This window comes from Mytilus californianus, unplaced genomic scaffold (assembly GCF_021869535.1).
Source record: "Mytilus californianus isolate M0D057914Y unplaced genomic scaffold, xbMytCali1.0.p SCAF_6, whole genome shotgun sequence".
Lineage (NCBI taxonomy): Eukaryota > Metazoa > Mollusca > Bivalvia > Mytilida > Mytilidae > Mytilus > Mytilus californianus.
In genome coordinates this window covers 9684877-9707677 of record NW_026262712.1, presented here as the reverse complement: position 1 = coordinate 9707677, position 22801 = coordinate 9684877, and the positions used below count along the sequence as shown (strand labels likewise).

The 22801-nt window shown below is 32.2% G+C and overlaps 1 protein-coding gene across 1 annotated transcript in view; it reads right to left on the bottom strand.

Moving 5' to 3' along the window:
• LOC127704367 (toll-like receptor 4) overlaps positions 1–15712 on the bottom strand; it is a 196407-nt gene extending 180695 nt beyond the window's left edge. The window contains exon 1 of the mRNA XM_052208400.1: positions 14725–15712. Coding sequence (XP_052064360.1) covers positions 14725–15693 — 969 coding nt within the window. The 5' untranslated portion in view covers positions 15694–15712. The remainder of the gene's footprint in view (positions 1–14724) is intronic.
• Positions 15713–22801: the final 7089 nt, after the last annotated feature.

The following is a 22801-nucleotide window of genomic DNA, read 5'->3' as shown; positions in this document are numbered from 1 at the left end:
TTAACAAAAACACGTCTTTTGTACACTGACATCGGCATCAAATGTACACATTTTTTTGGGGTAAAAAAAATAGAATAACCTATAGATAACGATCACTATTTATTATAAATAACCATATCATTGAAAAAACAAAACAAAAATACCGAACCTTAAGGCATGTTCAAAAAATGAGTTCTATAAAAAATGACAAAATCAAACACAATCAAAAACGAAACAAGTGAAAACAATTGCAATATTCTCTAAAAATGTGATCAGAAAGTTCGTTGGAGTATTCAATGAGTTAAATAAAATATCGAGATTTGCAAAGTTTGTATCCTTATCAGAAGTTATGTTTTTGTACTTGATATGACCCATGTATTCATTTATTTCTTTTTGTAGTAACAGATATGTATCGTTAAGATAGTAGAGACATTTCCAGCTTATGTGTCTGGCTTAGTTCGAACATATAGAAAGTTTGTCAACTAGTAAATGTCGACTTTGCATCCAAGACCTAAGTGTGTGTTCCCCCATTCTGACATAGTGTCTGATAAGAAAGTTCGTTTTAAATTTATTTGCATATTATAATTTTGCATGGCTCATTTGGTATGTTGGTGTTTTTTCTTTCTACAGTGACCTTTAGTAGTTTTCGTTGGTTCTGTGGATGTTGTAGCCTCAGTTATTGTTGTTGTTTGTTCTGTTGTGGTATTCGGGCTTTCAGTCGTTGCCACTGCGCAGCCTCGTGGAATTATATCACTCATATCACAAAGTGTACCAGTTCGAGAGGTACATGTTGATGGTAGATTACAAGCAACAGAATTTACGGGTGGTGCTGAAAGGATGATAGAAAGACAAATAAAATCTGCAATAGTTTTGTTTTGGAACATGTGTGTGTATAATCATACGAGATTCTACAGTGACGTTATTCAAAGAACAAGTATATGGATAAATTGATCGCTGATGGGTGATACCCAGAGACAAGTACATTCATATCAAGAAACCCATGTTATTGCTTATAAACGAAAAAGAAAATGATGTGTATTACACATATACATTCAGAAATATTTGTATACTTCAATTCAACAGTTTAAGTGTATCCGAGCATGCCCTTTGAGTATTGGCGTTAACTTCAACCAAAATGCAGCAAAAACAAAAATTAAAAATCGTCGGATTGACCCGACAGGGGATAGAACCCAATACGGCTTTTCCAGTAAAAAAAGTCTATGCGGTTAATTGCAAACTAATAACTATGATAGCATAATAAATACATTAATAATGTAAATATAAATATCAACAATCCTAAAGAAAAATGCATTTAACGTGCTGATTTAAATCAATTTAAAAAAATGAATGATAAACAAAATACAATTTTAATTTAATTTTTTAATTAAACGACCAATGTACTTACATGCTGATTCTGCTCCTAATGCTGCAAATGAAATCAGATAAATTATCTGAAGGCAAAAATGATACATCTAATTTCCCAATTTTTTTTGTGACGTCATTAAACTACGGATTAAAAGTTATTCAAGTGGGTGATCTGTTTTCAAGACTAACAAACAATAATGTTTTGGAACAGTAGTGCCTTCTAGATTCCGGTAAAACGTTTATATTCGACAAAAAGGAAGGTATATATTCATGGCATTCAAAAACGAAAACAAAAACAAAATTCTACAAAACATCTCGCAGAAAACTAAGAAGTATACACCCAACAAAATTTGTTTCAAAAACTAGAATAGCCAGCAGTGACATTTGAGTGGCTCATTACAAATAACAGATTCCTCATTGGCTGTTTTTCATGATAAAGTAAATATGAATAAAGTTGATAAAATAAACAATATAAAATGGGTAGTTCACGGGTAGGTTTGCGCTTCAATATATTGCTTTGGTTGTAAAATATGTTTTTATGTTCCTTCCGTAAACTGTTAATTACCGAGACAGATAAACATTAACAGTTTTGAACATTGCTGCGCACATACATAAAATGGCATGTCATTTCAATGAAAACCATAAGGTTCATGCTAACTGTTAAAAAACAGGCAGGCACTAACATGACTTACGTTACTATACAGAAACCTTTTTTTTCAAAAGACGAAAAAGAAAAACAAATCGCAATACATTCTTTGGTTACTATACAGAAACCTTTTTTTTCAAAAGACGAAAAAGAAAAACAAATCGCAATACATTCTTTGGTTAACACAGTGTGGACGAATCTATGCAATCCAATAATTAAAGCATCCGAATCATCTAGTCTTATTTCTAGTATTCCTTGTTATAAACTAAATGAAAGATTGAAAGAATAAATACAGATTTGTTTCTTTAAAAGAATGGCTAGCAAATATAATCGTATCTTGTTTCATGAAGAGCTCAATCATATATTAAAATGAGAAGATAGTTCATGCTACAAAAATACTATAAATGCTTCACAATCAGGATTAGCTTGGATCAAGGCTAGATCTATTTTAAATTTCATTTTTCTCTGCCATTATAATTTTCTGTAATCGTTTTTTTTTTTTAATGGGTAGGATGGATATTTCTTTGGTCATATTTATATCGGTCTTTATAAAAATAATTGCTTTCGATCGCCCTCTTGGTATCTGTTTCTTCTTTCTTCATCTCTATGATCTTATTCGATTAAATATTTAAGAAATTTAACAAGGGTTGTTCTTACCTACAGCTTCGCTAACACCACCATCTACCCGACAAACGGCACATATATCTGCCAATTCTCCTGTCTGGTTGCAGAGTTCAACTAAACCTGAAAGAGTATCAATACTTTGTTAACACGCTTTAAAATTATATTTTTGTAAATGATCGTGAAGAAAGTTAATCACTAAATACACATTGAATCAACTAAATAATGTATTATTATAGTTTTTTTCCCGTTTTTCCTATAACTATCATCATGTATTATTAGTTCTTAAAGAGTATCATTCACCAAATAGAAATGTCCGGACTTTCAACATAACAATTTCATCACTTATAGTTAACGCCGAAGGTATCTGACGTATAATGAATCTGTGATTGGTGAAGGAACCTGGTTCAAATAGTATTGACACTAGTTAAGTAGAAAAACATCTCTTAACAGTACAAACACATGATATATATGTAATCATAAGATATGCTAGATACGTAGGTAAGGTATCCCGTCCGGACGTCCCTGCTACACCATGTGCTGACATTGGTCCTCACTTGAAATTATCATTTTATGAATTCGTACATAAATATAGTATTTTTTGTGCTTTATACATCTTATACAAAAAGGTTTACTGGTTCCCCTTGGGTTATTTCAACCTACTGTTTTAATTCGGGGTGCTAATGAACAACGTTTAAACATAAAACACAGAAAAATTATACATGTATGTCTGTTTTGTGAGAGAGAAAACAAAATCATCAAATTAAAATCAAACGGGTATTGGAAATTATTTTGGTTCGTTCTAGCATTATTATCGTTATTACATAAGATGTATTTTGTTTGTTTTGTAATGCTTATTATGTCCAATATGTCTGCCATACAAGTGAGAGGTTTAGCTAGCTATAAAACTAGGTTTAATCTACCATTTTCTACTTAAGGAAATGCTTGTACCAAGTAAGAAATATGACAGTTGTTTTCTATTCGTTTAATCTGTTTGAGCTGTTGATTATGCCATTTGACTTTCCGTTTTGGATCTTCCTTGGAGTTAATTATGGCACTCTCAACGGAGTTGGGTTGACGTAATGGTCCAAGATGGCCACCGTTTCCATGCAAACGGTAAAAATGTAAAAAAAAAAAATCAAATTCCAAATCTTTCACTTTAAGACCCAACTGGATGAAACTTTATGGAAATGTTCCTTGGTATGCCTGGATTTACTTACAATATTTAGAAATTCCAGAATGAACGCCATTGTCATGGAAACAGGGCGAAAGTTAAACATTGGCTCTAGAAAAAAAAACATTAAAGCTGCTTTTTCTCAAAGAATATAATATTAAGTCCATAGAAAATTTATGGGTATGTAACATGTAATAAGTCAAAGTGGTATATGTCTTTGCAATTTTGAAAATGGCTACCATTACCATGGAAATTACCAAAAATTTAAAATGCACCAAACTTTATGAAACTTTACAAAAATGTTTACTGGCATGTGCAGCGTTGAAATATGATTTTGGAATTTACCATGGAAACGGCCAAAATGCCCAAATCTTTAAAAATATTCCAAACTGCCTCAAAATTTACTGTAATGATAACTGGCATGTCTAGATGCGACTTTTGACTTTGGAATGTTCAAAGTTGCTGCCGTTTTCTTGGCAATGGGGGGGGGGGGGGGGTCGAGGGTGCCATCCGTTATTGCTAGCAATTACAAATCTAGTTAAACTTGTTGTTTTACTTTACACATTACTGTTCTGGTTCTATATTCTAAATTGCATTCTGCTACTGATAATATTAGTGGTACACATTTTACTGTAACATATGCGCTTTTCTCTATCATAAAGCTCTACATGTGCCTTGACATCTTTGGCAATAATCATCTTGTGTTTGAGTTTTCTTGAATGAGATTTCCATTTTTTAGGTATCCAGTTCCTTTTATAGCTGAATTTACCATGTATATGATGTGATTTGTGCATCGTTGAAGTTCGTACGGTAAATTGCTGGTGTTTAAAATAACATGTTTGGACTATAGTGGATAATTGCATCATTGGCAAAGACGGCCTCTTCATATTATATCAAACTATCACAATATGCAAATGATATCAAAAAGAAAATCTAATGAATTATATTGTCATGTATGTCCTACTGGAGATTATCTTCATTATTCATTGGAATAAACAGAACCCATATGTTACATGTAATATTAAGTCTTTAAGAATCTTATAATATATCAAGATGATCAACACCATATAAACACGTACCTTTAGTTTCAAATGGAAACTTCAGAGGACTTTCAATATCATAAAAAATCCCGTAACATTGAAAAAAGTCAGAATCCTTATTCCTGAAAATTGTAAAAATCGTTATTTTTCAAAATGTCAATAACATCTAAAATTGATTCTATTACATATTTGTTTTGATATTTTCATCAATTTTGAAACGACATAAACATTAATAACGATCAATATTCATAATTTTTTTGTCTTTAATTCATGTGTATCAACTAGCATAATAAATTGTTTATCATTTTCACTGCTTATACGAAAAGTACAGATGTAAATATAGAAAATACGATTTAGAACAACTACTGCTAACATGAGGTATTAAGATGTAAAGAGACCGAAACAACTCTGTTTATTTGGAATAATGGTTTCCTCCTTCGAGCATGATTGTTTTTGTTATATCGTTAAACAAAGAATAAATAAAGGCAACAGTAGTATACTACTTTTCAAAAGGCATAAATCGATTGAGAGAAAACAAATGCGGGTTACAAACCAAAACCGAGGGAAACACATCAACTATAAGAGAAAAAGAACGGAACAGCAGGGACACTGACGTGCAACAAAAACAAACGCCAACATACATAGAAACGAACTATTTGATAACAACTGCCATATTCCTGACTTGGTACAGGACATTTTAAGACAACAATTGTTGGTTGAACCTAGTTTTATTGCTAGCCAAATCTCCCGCTGATATGACAATGTTAGAAAATATCGCTAAAATAACAACACCATATGACAGAAATACAGCACAAATACTCCTCACAAAGAAACGCACAAACAAATAATATAATAGTCGACACAAAATGCAAACCGCAGAACAGCAACGAACATCTTCCATCAACGACATACAGAACAGGAAATCACAAACAGTGACTCACCTAATTAACGGATATGTTATCTTGAACTTCTGGCAAATATTTTCACAATACCAGTCCAAACAATTATAAAGACAATGACGGTATTGAAAAGTTACTTTATAATTATTTGGATACAAACGATGCAACATAACACATTATCCAATCGAAACCACAACAGAAACAAACAAAAAATAAATACATGAATGTTGGATGTATAAAATACCGAGACACGTCGTATAGCAATGCAAATTCACACTCGGTAAAACAGTCATATTCGGAACTATGTCACGTTCGGTACTTAGCAGACAGATGACATAGATGTTAAACCACAATCTAGGATGTGGTAAAAAAAAATTAGTTAGTTTAGACACAGACACATCGTATAGATCAACCAATTCGTGAAGGTGTCCTTAAAATTTACGAAGTGTCATCTTTAAGCTCCTCGTAACTCTGATGGAGCAGTTTCTGCGTAAGGAGCACACTCCTGTTCATGAAGTCCGTATAGTGTGAACATGCACGAGCATAACATTAGAAAATACATGTACACCTAGAGGCAATGAATTATGTTAACCTAGTAAAACAATTGCAAAAATTATAACATATTCTGAGAAATATTTTATGAACTGTCTACTTTTGTCTTTTAATCTTGTATCTTTTGCGTTTTGTCAACAGCAATTTTCGATAATGTAGTTAGTTATTAAAAAGTTAATACATCAATTAAAAACTGTCAGCTTCCCAAACGACTATACTCTGTCATTAATTATTATTCATCAAACTTTTAATAAAGTCTTAACTATTAGCTTCTGGATATCAAACGTCTTATATTTAATATGCATCTGCCTCAATAGTTTCATTGTTTTATCTTTGCTATTAAATTCAGACATGAGCCTTTGACATGCACAACAAAGTCATCAATTTGGGTTAAATATAAAGGGAAGAATATTCCAAATTACAAATAAATAACTCCTATTCAAGAAAGAAATTTAACCTAAAGAACCATTAGTTTAAACAATAAGAAGATAGGACATAAGGTATGATATCCAATTGGACTACTCTCATTATATTAGACAATGCTTGACTTGGATTTACGAATTTATAGTTCAATATTATGTGCATAGTGACATTAAAACTGGCATTTTGATCTTTCGTGCTAAATAACCTCTACATTCATCATTAGAAGAAGCACAAATGTCAAAGTATTGAAATATTTTACCGTTTTGTTTCAAATTTAGAGTCTAGATGACTAAATTTAACCACAGCGTCAAATACAAGGAACACATAATATGAATAATTTACATACCTGGTAATAATAAAGCGCTCTGTCATTTGATAACACTGCTGCTGTTGTAGTGAAGAACCAAACAGAGTAATATTATTTGTTTGACCATCACCACTAAAACTGAAATCAAAGACATTGCGTCCGTCCGTGTTGTATATCTTAAATGTTTTATTGCGCCATGGACACGGAAATTTGCAGGGAAATTCACTCACACCTGGAATATGAAGTTTATAATTCGGAAAAAATAAAATATATGAACATGGGGAAAAGCTTTCAATTTTTATATGTATTCCCTGGCTGAAATATGCCAGCACATCCCTCCAGAATACTATATTCGACTTTCAATATAAAATGTGTTCAACGACTGATAAATGTTAAATTTGTAACACCTCAATATAAATAAAAATCGAATGTAGTTATTAAATCTCGCCGTTGCAAATGGGTTTATAATACATGAGGAATATAAGGAATATACGCCTTCCCAACTACAAAATGATCGTAAATTGAAATAACTCTTTATATAGTGCGTGTGCCCGAATATAATATATAATAGCCAAATTCTTCTACGGTCAAACTTGCCTGAGAGAGTTTGAACCATTTTTTTTTTCAAAGTATAAATAAGAGCATCATCTTACATATATATATATATATATAAAGCCTTGTCAAGCAACTATCATAGAACTGAAGAACACCACAACAAAACTTTAATACACATTATTTGATTTTAATTTTTCATACAATTAGTTATTACATTGTAACTTTATATATTATCCTATGTTTATGCTTCGATAAGCACCTACAATGTAATTCATAGCCAATGCCATGAAAAAGTATCAAAAATTCTTTCAAACTCTATGAAAACTGCAATTAACCTGTCATCTTTTTATAACAAACAGCTGACGATGTTTGAAAAAAATTGTTTTTTGTGGTATCTAGAACGAATTCCACGAAATCATTGAATTTCATTAAAATAAATTTTTCAACAAATGGCTTAGACATTTCATTCAAAAGTACATTGGAATATTCATACCATGCTTTCATATGGTAGTGCTGATATATCAAATGAACATTTGTGATATACTAAAGATTCTACTACTGTATTGAGTGTGATATAATATTTCTTCTCTCGAAGACAGTTAAATGTTCATATTGAACAAATGCGAGGCTTGCCGAGCATTTTAAATATTGAAATGTTACTGTCGTGAGAGAAAAATATCGTTTTACACGAGATGCAGTGGTAGAATAAATATATATACTCGGTGAAATCTGTTTCTCTATTGGTTTATTTATTACAGCATAATAAATTGACATCATAATTGAATTTTGACCAACGAAGAACTGAGATCGAACACATCAAAACATTGATTATTTTATGTACATATATTTCACAAACAAATTGTTCATTTGAAATGAAGAAATATAAACTAATGTCTTACCTGCAGAAATTTCAAAAGTGAAGAACATCAAATATACAAACATTTTTGTGTGCATATTGCTTGCTCCTAACAGTACGTCTGTATCACATAAATTCAGTATACACGTAAATCAAGAGGACGTGCTATCTATAAATTTATACCTTAGTTGAGTGATTTGATATTTTTTTCAAACCTGTTGCAACTTACAACTTCCTTGGTTACATTAAACAAAATAATCAATTGTAATTACGTTTTTAGTTAGTTGATAACAAGTGTGGATACAGAATTGTGTTGTCTGATGTAGTGGCAAATTCAAGACAGCAGGCTCATATGTCTCTCCAAAATTAGTATTTCTGTTTTGTCTTCTGATGGGCGATTTTGGACACCAATAGTACTAGGGAAATTTCAGAAAGTCATCTATACTATTCAATAAGAAGACCTCATTTTGTGTGTCGCTTCTCTTCCTTCCACAATAAATTAATCATCATGCCTCTGTGTCCTAAATCTGAGCGTCACTGGATGGTCTTGTGTGGACGAGACGCACGTCTGGCGTATTGAATTGTAAGCCTAGTACCTTTTGTTAGCTATTATTCGTGTGTTTCTTTGTCCTATATGTTCTCCCATTTATTTGTATTGTGGTCCTGTCATGTGATGTTGTCGTTTTGGTGTTGTGTTTGACGTTGCCATTAAAGCGGGAGGTTTGGCATGCCACAAAACCAGGTTCAACCCACCATTTTTTTCTTAAAATGTCCTGTACCAAGTCAGGAAAAATGGCCATTGTTATATTATAGTTGGTTTCAGTGTGTGTTACATTTTAATGTTGTGTTTTTGTTGTGTCGTTGTTCTCCTCTTATATTTGATGCGTTTCCCTCAGTTTTAGTTTGTAACCCGGATTTGTTTTTATCTCTATCGATTTATGAGTTTCGAACAGCGGTATACTACTGTTGCCTTTATCTATAGGTACCATGCATAGTCGCATTTGTCATCTATTCTAATGATTATTCAGTTTGGGTTATTTTGGGAGAAAAACGAAAATAAAGGCGTCCGGATATTGTTTCCGTCATCGGACGGACTTTTAAGTCATAGACAAGACTTCCGCTTAGGACTGTTTTAATTACACATAATTTTCATAAGTACTCGGGGACAGGACAATTATTTTCGCGTTTGTCTGCATGTATACTATGATCATACTACTATAAAATATAGAGACTCTCTATATAATATATCAGTGACCGCCGTGGATGATAAAGTTGGAATTGATAGTAAATAGCAAATATAAAATTGAGAATGGAAATGGGGAATGTGTCAAAGAGACAACAACCCGACCACAGAACAGACAACAGCAGAAGGCCACCAACAGGTCTTCAATGCAGCGAGAAATTCCCGCACCCGGAGGCGTCCTTCAGCTGGCCCCTAAACAAATATATATACTAGTTCAGTGATAATGAACGCCATACTAAACTCCAAATTGTACACAAGAAACTAAAATTAAAAATAATACAAGACTAACAAAGGCTAGAGGCTCCTGACTTGGGACAGGCGCAAAAATGCGGCGGGGTTAAACATGTTTATGAGATCTCAACCCTCCCCCTATACCTCTAGCCAATGTAGAAAAGTAAACGCATAACAATACGCACATTAAAATTCAGTTCAAGAGAAGTCCGAGTCTGATGTCAGAAGATGTAACCAAAGAAAATAAACAAAATGACAATAATACATAAATAACAACAGACTACTAGCAGTTAACTGACATGCCAGCTCCAGACTTCAATTAAACTGATTGAAAGATTATGTCTTCATCATATGAATATCAGGCACAATCCTTCCCGTTAGGGGTTTAGTATCATACCATCATAACATATATGAGAAGAACATAACCCGTGTCATGCCAACAACTGGTTTTTAAATAAATGTGTTTAGTGCAGATGCAAAGACCCTATAAGTGAATCAATATCAACGCCAAAATATGCAATCTTTAATGACCTGACAACAGTATCGTAACTATATCCCTTCTTAATAAGTCTATTTAAAGGTTTTGTTAGTTTCAGAGGTGAATACTGACATTTTTGTGCTTTATAAAGAATATTTCCATAAAAAATTGGATGTGAAATACCTGAACGTATAAGAAGTCTGCATGTTGAGCTATATTTACGAATGATGTCCTTATACCGATGATAAAATTTAGTAAATGTTTTGACTAGTTTGTGATATCGAAAACCCTGGTGTAATAATTTTTCAGTAATACATACATTTCTCTCGTTAAAATCTAAAACATTGTTACATACACGAGCGAATCGTACAAGTTGAGATATATAAACACCGTAAGATGGTGACAAGGGAACGTCACCATCTAAAAATGGATAATTAACGATAGGAAATGAAAAATCATCTCTTTTATCATATATTTTAGTATTAAGCTTTCCGTTAATGATATAGATATCAAGATCGAGGAAAGGGCAGTGGTCATTGTTAGTATTAGCTTTATTTAAAGTAAGTTCAACAGGATAAATTTCTTTAGTATACATACTGAAGTCGTCATTATTGAGAGCCAAAATATCATCCAAATATCTAAAAGTATTATTAAATTTGTGTATCAGATGTTGTTTCGATGGGTCTTTACTGATTTTTGTCATAAATTGTAACTCATAGCAATACAAAAAAAGGTCCGCAATAAGTGGTGCACAGTTAGTCCCCATTGGAATTCCGATAACCTGACGATATACGGAATCTCCAAAGCGAACAAAAATGTTATCTAGTAAAAATTCAAGGGCATATATAGTATCAAAGCATGTCCAATTGACATAGTTTTTTTGTTTATTGCTACTAAAAAATGACCTAAAAGAGTTTGAACATATATATTCACATTCTGACTTTTTAAATGCCCATTTAATTAGGTGTGTGAATTTTTTCTTAATGAGAATGTGAGGCAATGTGGTATATAGGGTAGAAAAATCAAAACTTTGAACAGATTCAAAATCACCAATATATGCATGCAATTTATCAAGTACTTCCAACGAGTTCTTGACACTCCAAAAGTAATTAATTCCACTATTTTCGAAGGCCTTTATACTTTATTTATGATAAACAATTATGTATGTTCATAGTATACAGAAAACGCGAAAATAATTGAAATTAACAGAAAACAAAAAAATAACGGACTTTGGAAAAAAGGGAGCGGGCTAGAAAATATTGTCCTGTCGCAGTACCTATGACTTTTGATACCTTTCCTGAAATTCTCCAGTCATAAAATCTTTTACAAAAATTCATCCTACTACAGTTTACATACTTTCAACCACACTCTAAATGCCCGGGATTTCGCGGGTGTGTTCTAGTAATACATTAAAACTGCTTGTCAACTCTCAGGGTATACAATTACGATCACTTATGTGGTTCTACAATTATGTTGTTTATTGAATTTTGTAATGCTTTAACTCCCAAGACTAAACTAAACTTTAAAGGATTGGAATAGAAATAAATTGTCATTGAATCTTTGAAAGTTGTTAACACTTCAGAATATCAGTGATTTTTTTTTATAAAGATACTAAAATTGTAATGAATCTTTTGAAATTTGCATTTACAAGTTATAAAAAGCCTCCTAATGTCATTATATTAATTAATTAAAGCATATGCTAAATACACGTCATTTGTTCATCTCGGTTGCGAAATATTTCATAAGACAGTTAATTTCATGAAAAAAGAAATGAAAGTGATACAAAATTCGGAGACGTCTTGTATTGATAAGAGTAGAAATATCCAACTCTTTGAAGTTTAATTTGAACATTTGTGGACCGTGCTTATAATGACAATAGGAATAAGAATGCACAGTATTTATCGTTGAAATCTCGTTTTGGAATTATTTCCAAAACATGTGATATATGCGGAAATTATCAATGAATTTTAAAAATTTGATAACAAGCTTAACTCTGTGAAAAAAATGTGTATTTACAATAAGTAGTTTTTGAGTAATTTTTTTTATTTAATTTAATACAAATCAAGTCAGTCTCATTAGCCAAAATGCTGAGAAAATAGATGGAGGGGTACAAGAAATGATTTTATCAGAAACATGTATGTGGCACCGTTAAAGTCCACAATTCCTCTAAAGTCCACAACACCGCTAAAGTCCACAACAAATTTCCGCTATAGTCCACAACGCCGTTAAAGTCCACAATTTTTCCGCTAAAGTCCACATTTTTTCCGCTAAAGTCCACAAAATTACCTCCGCTAAAGTCCACAAAAAAAACACCGTAAAAGTCCACAATAACAAGTTCCGCTTAGTCCATAAAAAAACACCGATAAAGTCCACACAATTTTTTTTTTTATTATCTAATAATCAATTCGCTTTTTGTTTTCTCCCGATTTTATATAGATCTAAGAAAAATCACGGATTTTTGTTTTTGAAGGTATTTTTTATCAGCTTGAATTATATTTTTTGATAAATGAAAAGATTATAGTATATTATTTTGATACCCAAAAATTTGATCTTTGTATTGCGATTTTCTATCAATGAAACAGACAACATTTCTGAAAAATTTTCTAGCTATGGTACTCTTTTTGTATTTTTTAGTAAACATTTGTGCACCCACAAGAAACTCCAACATAGCGTTCTCTTTATGTATATGCTGGAGACACTGACATATGGTGGAGCCTATATTTGACATTGAAATTTCCTTTGCAAATTCTATAAAACATAAGAAATAAATCCATTCAGTGTCTGTTATGATCCACAACACCGGTGCAGACCGTACGCGTACTTTTTCAGTACGCTCACAGTCTGTCAGATTATAAGAAGTTTTCACTCGCAGACAAAAATTACAATAAACCTGAATACTTGAATCTTTAAAAAAACATAGTTTATCTATTACTTATAATTGCAATTGACTTTGAACTACATTTCGATTTCTTTTAGGTTGATACTTTGTTTCTTTTTTTTTTTTTTTTTCTTAATTATTTTGTGTGATTATAGTCAAATAGTCGGAAATATGTTTATTGTTTCATATGTATTGGTAAATCAGACTCCATACGATATTAATATTTGCGGGTAAGAGCACGAATTAACTGGTATGCTTGAAACAACACTGTACGTATGAATTTTTACATACAATTTGAAGCAGAAATTGATTTCACAATCCTAAATAAAATGGAATTTATAATATGTACAAGAACTCAATGACTTTTGAAATACACATCGATTTATTCGAAAATATTAAAACACAAATAACAATTTCGAAATAATGTACATAAAAAGTCAAAATGTCCAAAATTAGGGAACAATCACAGATCTGAGTGGTTTTTTTTTTCTTCTGTAAGATTTCTCGACAATATAAACGGGTGTGCAATTTCAAGAGAGTAGAGGTAAAGGCTATAAAACAAATCTGATAAATATTTGTAATGTTTCATGTTGAAGCGTCATTATTTTATAAATTTAAGGTGGTATCCAACACCTTGACTAATATTAATTTGGCTCATTTAATTTTTATAAAATTTTGACAAAATGTTTACTTTGACCCTTTGACAAAAATATAAAAATTTCAAAAAATTTGAACCAACCACTTTATCAGAAAAATTTCATTGGTTATCTAGCAGTTTGACAAACACTAATTTTGATCATTGAGAAGCTTAATATTTCCTTAACAATACAACGTAGTTAAAACGTTTCGCTGATTTTTACAGAGTTATCTCCCTTTAGTGTTAGGTACCACCTTAACATTATCTTTTACCATAATAAAACTAATATTTATCTATAAGGCGCTCCGTGTAAATCAGGAACATATATATTGGATATATTGTTCCCAGGGTAAACCAGATCTAGATATTCATGTTTACACAAATATAAAAACATGTTCAATGTTTCATTCGAACAAACGTTGGTCCGAAAGAATAAAACAGGAATTACATATTTTTTTTTACGCACATGAAAATATATACATTTTGTAAGTAAATACACTAAACGAAAGAGTAAGATGAATTGAATATTTGAGCGAAAGTATTTTAATGTTTATGTTCTCGATCATCGAAAGGAGAAGTATTGATTTGATATCAAAAAGTGCACGGTGTATAATCTCGAATAGACTAAGTTATATATTATTAAACTTTGGTTGTTGAAGGATTTTATTGCAGGCATAATACCCTTCAAATACCAAATTTTTAAATGATACTTAAACTCATACAATGAACACACACTATTGTTTTGATAAACTATTCAATTGCTTGTTTGATATTCTCCCAAAACACAACTCTTTCGGTAGCGTCGCTTGGATATTCAATGTAAGACTGCTGTTGTACCACCTCCAGCATCACCAAAGGAAGATTTTTTGACGGAATATTTTCATAAAATACAAGAAATAAAATGTTCTGTCCTTCTCGCGAATAAATACTCTCCATTTTAGCCATGTTAAATTCAAACATGCAATAATATGAATCTAAAAAAGATTGAGTGACAATGCAGATTGTTTTGTTACTATCGTGTATTCCATTCGTTATATTTTGGGTGATATCTTCTCCAGCAACGAAGTCACGATGATGTATACACAGACTTAAATTTCTGTTTCCTTCTAATTCAGGAATGCATTCGTTTTTAACAAAAGCTGCTTCCTCGTCAGCATAGGAAATGAAAGCATTGTATTTGTAATCATTATTTTCTTCAATTTGTTTGTATCGCTTGTATCTATTTCTTGTCATATAGTACACATAACGCAATCTCCAACGATATCGGTATAACAATCCGCCAGATAGAATTAAAAGAGCAGTGACTATTGCCAAGGAAATACAAATTATCAAGACAGTGTACGTTTCACATTCTTTTTTTAGCATGGACACAATATGTTGAAGTCGATTCAAAATTATAAAAGTTCCGTTTTCCGCTTTACATTTATATGAATGGATATCATTAAAAATACCATGGTTTTCGTGCATCCATTCAATAAATGCAAAGGACGCACAGCTACAATCTAAAATATTGTTTGACAAATCTATTTTTAGATTCGTCTTTTTAGCTATTCTTGAAATATTTTGCATTGTCATGACGTTGGAAAATTTCTTAATCTTGTTTTTCGATAAATCAAGAAATCTTAGCTTAACCATTTCCGAAATATCCGGAGTAAAATCTGTTAATGCGTTGTCACTGAGATTCATTGTTTGAACATTACAATGGCCATCAAACACCTGAAATAACAAAGCGTTTATACCGTTTTGTGATAGGTCAACGTTTTGCAATGCGATTGGTCCTGGAGTTTTGTAGCCACCCTTTTCCAACATTTTTCCCAACTGATTTTATCTTAAATTCAACGTTAGCAGATCACGCATCTGAAAAACAACTAAGGTTAGAAAATTCTCCGAAAAATCTAAAATTTTAAGTGTGCTCGGTATATTTCCAGTAACGCCTGTATGCGAACCTACAAAGACGTTTTTGTTCATATAAATTTCGGTAATACCACTATTTTTTAAATAATCAAACATATGGAAAGGGGGGTATGCTGTGTTATAAAATGTTTCTGACATATTGATCTTTTTTATTTTTGTCTCTTTAAAATCAAGTGCTAAAAATTTGAAGGAGGTAAAATCACATACAACTTTAGATATATCGAGATATTTGAAATTATTTAAGTGACAAAAAATACACCCCTTTCCAAACTGCGTTATTATGCACTCAGACAAATGTATTATTTCCAAGAAGGGTAAATATATAAACGTATTATTGTTGACCATTTCCAGTTTGCACTTCCCTGCCTTCAATAGTGTAAGGTGTGCAAGGTACGAAAACTCTTTCCCGAAGGCTATGCCTTCTGTTGATGAAATAAGATCAGTTTCCAAATTTCGTAAAGAATGAAGTTTTCGAATCATATCTCCAGGTAGAATGTTTAGTATTTCTTGATGTTTCACATTTAATAACGTGAGCGATTGCAATGGATTTAATACAGTTGTATCAAACGACTCTTCGGTATAATTCAAGCGATTGGCTTCGAGCGAAAGTTTCTCTAATTTACCAAGCCCTATAAACGCATTTGCCTCTATACGTATCAGTTTATTATGTGACAAATCCAGCTCCAATAAATTTGTTAAATTTTCAAATGTGTCATTCTGCAGAAACTCAATATAGTTAGAATTTATATTGAGAATTTCTGTTTCTGGTGGGAAGTTTGGTATATCTGTCATGTTAGCATTTGAGCAATCAACATGCCGCAAATGCTGATCAGTCCAACATCTGCACTTAGAGTTGAAAGAACATATTGTGTCATGCTGATCTATGGTTTGACAACGAAAGTGTGTGGTCAACAGCATTGCACAAAGAATTACCAATCCCATGCTTTGTTAAAAGAAATTGCTGTAAGAAAAAATATATTACATCAACTAGTTATAAAACAAAAATAAGATACATGCAGTTATTAATAGTTTATTTTTTAATGATATGACATTTCAGCATATTTTCTTTTAGTTTAAAATTTCTTTTGAATTACGATTTGCAGATGTCATATGGCACGTTCTAGTGGCGAGAAAATAAACAAATCAAAGACAATTTGACAAAAGGAAGGAAAAATTGTCACAATATCTGCAATGAAATGCTCACAAATAGGAATATTCAACCAAAAATAACCTCTGAGCATTGTGACGTCATCAGCTGGAAAAGACGTCGTATATGACATTATACATTGCGGAAACGGAAATGAATTTTATGTCTGTGTAACTAGATATTGTGCGACTGGAAGGAAGAACTGCGCATGTGTGATACAGAGTCACATGTCACAGAGATGGTAATTAAGGTTTTCATGCTAATATTGTAAAAGCATGCCCCGGAAATCTTTGAACCACCTTTTTGAAAATAGGAGTGCACTGAAAATTTTCCGATACTTTTTCGTTTGGAAAGTCTTAGATGTGTAGAACATGTATATTTATCTTATGTCTTTTTTAAGGTTTCAAAAGTACAAAAATTATAACAAAAATACCAAACTCCAAGGTAAATTCAAAAAGGGGATGTGCATAAAAAACTGATGAAATCCAACGTTATCAACCAACTGCAAGAGTGAAAAACAACTGTTATATTCCTGACTTGGTACAGCCATATTCAAAAGAAAATGGTGCATTAAACCTGGTTTAATAGCTAGCTAAAGCCCCCACTTGTATAACAGATTTTTTTAGTTGTATTGACATAATTGGGCGAGTAACCCAAACAGACATGAAACTCTACACTAAAATTTACGACAAAAGAGACGATTTATCGTTCCCTATTGTTATTTTTCCTTTTTTGTACGGTGATGTTCCTTTGGCACCATCTTACGGTGTTTATATATCACAACTCGTTCGCTATGCCCGTGTCTGTTGTGACCTTTTGGATTTCAATGAACGTAATCCATGTATTACTGGTAAATTATTAAGTCAGGGATTTCGTTACAACAAATTACTTAAAACCTTTACTAAATTCTTTCATAGATATAAAGATTTGGTTTTGAAGTTTGAATGTACCTCATTTCAAACGAGATAGCAAATTCTCATTTTTTATAGAGATGTTGTTTACAGCGCCCGAAAACTTGGAAACGATCAGGGTAAACTTATCGATCCTTTACATAAACTTAATCAAAAGGTTACCAAATTCATTTATGTGACAATGATGGGGATCCAGCAGCCAAAACTCTGTGAACATACATCACAGATATTCAACACAACTGACATAAAACTCAAACAAACATACAAATAATTTCAACAAAAACGCAAACAAAAAAATGTGTTGTAGTTGACACAGGCGCTTGGATACAGAACTTGTACAATTTTTGCCAACCGTTATCACCGAACATTCAACCCTCTATTACCACACTGAAAAAAATTGTGCAAAAAATACTTGGTGGAGTAAGAGAAAGTTTCAACTTCCATATTGGGTGCTTTCTCAAAGATTCACATTCTAAACCATTACCTTGTGTACCTTATGTGTGTGTCAAAAGGGAGCTGACAGCGTATAATTATTCAAACGGATTAAGTTTGATTTGTTGTAGAGTTAATGGCTATGTTGAAAAAAAATAACCACGCTATATTTGGAGATGCCTTAAGAGCTTTGCTCTATATTTTCGGGAGTTTAAAAACGGCTTTTGTATGTTCTTGCGTTTTCAAGGTTTTTTTTAATTTTTGTGCTGCTGTTGCTACTGGAGGATTGAATATTGCTTCTGCTTCGGAATAGGATTTGTTAATTCTGTAACGAGTTTTGTTTGGTGCAATCGTGTTCATCTAACTCTTTTTATGATTTCGAACTTCTTTCAAATGCTGCCGCTGCTGGTACTGCTGCTGCTGCTGCTCAAGTGTTGCATATTGTTTATGTTGCTGCTGTTTAAGGATTGGATTGTCTGAATGAAGGTCGACAACGAGTTTTTCTTATTCTTTTGAAGTAGTACAATTTTCAACAACAATGGCAAGTATTTGGACCTAGTTGGATCTCCCTTTATTTGCAAACATCGGTTTCGAGTTGCTCAAGGCTGCTCCCGATATTTTTTGTTGCTCAATACTGCTCATTGTCTGTTCCTGATATAAAGTTGCTCTTTATATTTTTTAAGATGCTCCAGGCCGTTCCAAATATTTTTCAGTTTGCTACAATATGCTCTCGATAGGTTTCTAGATAATTCAGATATTTTTGAAGACGATTCCAAGCTGCCTCAGATATTTTAACGAGTTACTCAAGACATACCCCGATATTTCTAGAGTTGCATCAAGATGTTCCCGATATTTTTCGAGTTGTTCCGGGCTCTTCTGATTATTAACTAATTGCTTCATGTGTATCGTCAGTTTATATGATGAGAGTTGAAAAACTCTGTTTGATATTCCTACGGTCTATTCCTTAATTTATATTCCCGACGAAATATAACTGTTTTCCTCGGTTTTGACATGTAGTGTCGCCATAGCGATCCTTGAACCGGAAGAAATACTCAAACCAACCGGATTTACAGCAGCTTTTAAAGCCTGAAACAACCAAAATAGTTAGATTGACACGAGTGGGGCAACCAAGTACCATTTTGAAATCAGCCTGATCCTATTCGAAAGTAAGAACAGCAGTGGCAGTTACAAAACCTCAACATTGTGACTCGAGTACCCAGAAGCCTTTTCGTAACAAAATCACAAAAAGGAAGAGAAAATATTTGTGCGATTTGCAAAAACAGCATAAACAGTAACTCTCAACATAATCATGACCACCTAAAACAACGTCTTCCTCTTGAACAAATACAAGAAAAGAAACATAGGAAAAACTAAATTATCTCCCCTCGTAAACATGAAAAGGAAAATACCTGATAAAGCCGTCAGTTCCTTTTTGATACATAAATAAGAAAAAAACAACGGCATTTACATTTGGACTCCCTCTGAGCTCATATTAGAAAATAGCGATAAACATCAAGGATATTCAAAGTTAAGAACGCAGACGTGAATGTTACAATAAACCATTGAGTACCATAAGAGTAGCCATTGAAACGACGAAAACATGATAATAAGAATAAGAGAATGGTTTATCCTGATTGGTCTTTGTGTCCAACCAGTATTTGTCATTACTATACATCTCGTTGAATGTCCCATATACCAAACGCAAAATGATATATTTGATTTTGTCCTAAATGCACTAAAAATACTGTGACGTGTATGTTTAAATGAGTTAGTCAAGGAGGATAGGTAAAGATTGCGTAAAGAAAAGCAACGACAACCTACATTGTTTGGACTAAAAATCTCTGAAAACCAACTTTCTTTAGTATGTATCTCGAAAAAAAACCTACTATTATCGTATATGGGAAAAGGGAAATGTAGTTTGCAATTAGAAAGCGCCTGAATTTGAACGTATTTGTGGCATTAAAAGACTTCAGAAGACGGAGCTCATTTCTAGAATTCAAACTTACCCGTTACGTAACTGGACATGAGAATTGAAACCTCCGAGATAGAAATTATTCTCATGTGACATGATTTTGGCAGGGCTGCAATTTTCCGTCACTGGTGGTAATGTGCTATTATAGATCTCTAAGCATGAAGCCTAAATGTATTTGTTCATTAAGAAATTGAGTGATGGTGGCATGACTTTTGTCTGTTTTCAAATTTTTCACAATCTGTGTAAAATCAGATATTTAAGCATAAACTAAGCAATAAAAGGCCCTGACATGATACAATGTGGAACAGTCCAGTACCCACGAATGAAGTCCCTTAATAAATCTACAATTTTTTAAATGGGATATTGTACCGAGATGAAAAATATGTAAAGATGCTTAAAATTGTAGTGTATCTAAAGGGTATTTATCAAACTTTCAACTTCTGTTAAATTTTAAGTGATTTTGAAATGTATTAGGTGGATGATTGTCCGAGTAAATGGTCCAAATTTTATTTTCGATTTTAACCGAGAAGTTAACAAAATAACCCCATTAATACTCAAAACAGTATTGCTCTTTTAAATGCTGGTCATGATCCTCTAAACATTCTCCAAGAAACCATGAAGGGGCTACTAGTATAAGAAAGTAACTGAAATTTTGCAGTCTAATATTGGGAATAAAAAATCTGCCCCTCAATTTGGATAAAATTGCATTGAATTATTGGGGGAAATAATTGGGTCCCCGTTCCATGTAAAACAATTCAAAAGAAGAACGAAGCCCTGATTTATGTACATAACAACAAGCGAAAAAAAAATACAGAGCGAAACCAACTACACCAATTAAACTACATGCTCATAAATTAGGACAGGAACATATAGAATGCAGCGGTGTAAAAAAAAATTTCTCATTATTATCTTTCCTATTGAAATAATGCAATTGTTTCTGCTTCAATTAGTTAGTGGTATTTTCTTGATTGGTTGAATGATAATTGACATACATTGCTTAATGTTAAACGGCAGTTAAAAAAACAGTTTATCGTTATTCCGATTGATGGTCATTCCAAACGTTACCGAATTAGTTATGTGTAATCACTGTGATGTAAGCTTTGCAGGTAAACGAAAACGATAAAAAGCGTTCATGATAAATATAATTAACATACCTGGAATGTATCGATCTGAATTGGCTGTTAAGCCAAACTAATTGCAGCTTGATAATATGAAGCACAAGGAGGAAGTTTTAAAATTTAAAATAAAATTTATGTATGAATACGCATAATTATAAGGAACTATATACAAAAGATTTAATAATTTGCACAAAATCATTATAATTAATGAAAAATATTTCCGCATACCTTGTATTTTATTTCAACATGTACAATGAAGGCCAACTATATTGCACTAATAAATTTGACCGATTTATGAAACCAGTGGGAGATATTTTCTACTGTGAAGAGGTTAATTCAACAAACCACACCTTTTTGAAATGCAATGTTCAAATGATAGCTGTGCGATATCCGTTTTGTATATTAATGTTTTCTTTTGATATTTCAGATAAACCTGTATAGTTTGACACCCATGCTGTACATTAATCTGATAGGGTTATTGCATAAATATAGAGGACTACTTTCAAAGCAGTGTGTCATCTCGCACCACCTTGCGAGTGCAATATAACACTGTGCGAGGAACGATATTCTAAAATATTCATGAAATTACTCTTTTATTATCTATTAATAGATATATCAAGTATTTATATTATTTGTTCAAATAAACTTGTGCTGTTGCAATGAAAGGTAACAGTATGATGCACTTATGCATATATGAATGACAAAACTAATATTTGCTAGACTGTAATATGGTTATTTTTTCTACTTTTCTCACTAATTTTACTATAATCTGTTTCCGTCATTTATTCTACCTCGTCCGAACTAGCTATATAATAAGTATTTGGATTTTGCCCTTTCCAAACTGTTTTAATTCTAATTTTTTTTCGTAGAATTGACCCTTGTTTTATCATTGAACTCGTTGTCTCGTACTTTACAAGTATACTCAAAATTGCGTTCTTATCAATGTCAACTTTGCAATATATATCAGTCTACAGATAATGTTTTCCGCCATTTTTATTTTGAAAGACAGGGATGCAATAAGTGTAATTGGAGTTGTTCCGAAACGCGAAAACTTCGCGTGCAAAACATAGATCGTTCGAGTTTGACTTTGGATTGGAAGTTGTATTATTATGTAAAAATATATATTTTAGGAATATGTCATAAGACAAATGATTATATAATGTTCATCGAAAATAACACATATTGTCAAACCAGCAATAATTTGAGTTTATTATGCTTTAGCAAAATCCTATGGATCTATGAGTTAAATGGTTCTTTATGTATTTACTTGCTGAATTTAATTTGCGTTTGTATATTCCCTTACAATCAAAATAAAAATAAAATGTTAACCTAAACATGATCACTGAACCATAAAATTGAGACAACAGTAGCAAGTTCTTACCACCGTAGTTAACAACTAGATGAATTCTTTTGGAAAGGAACA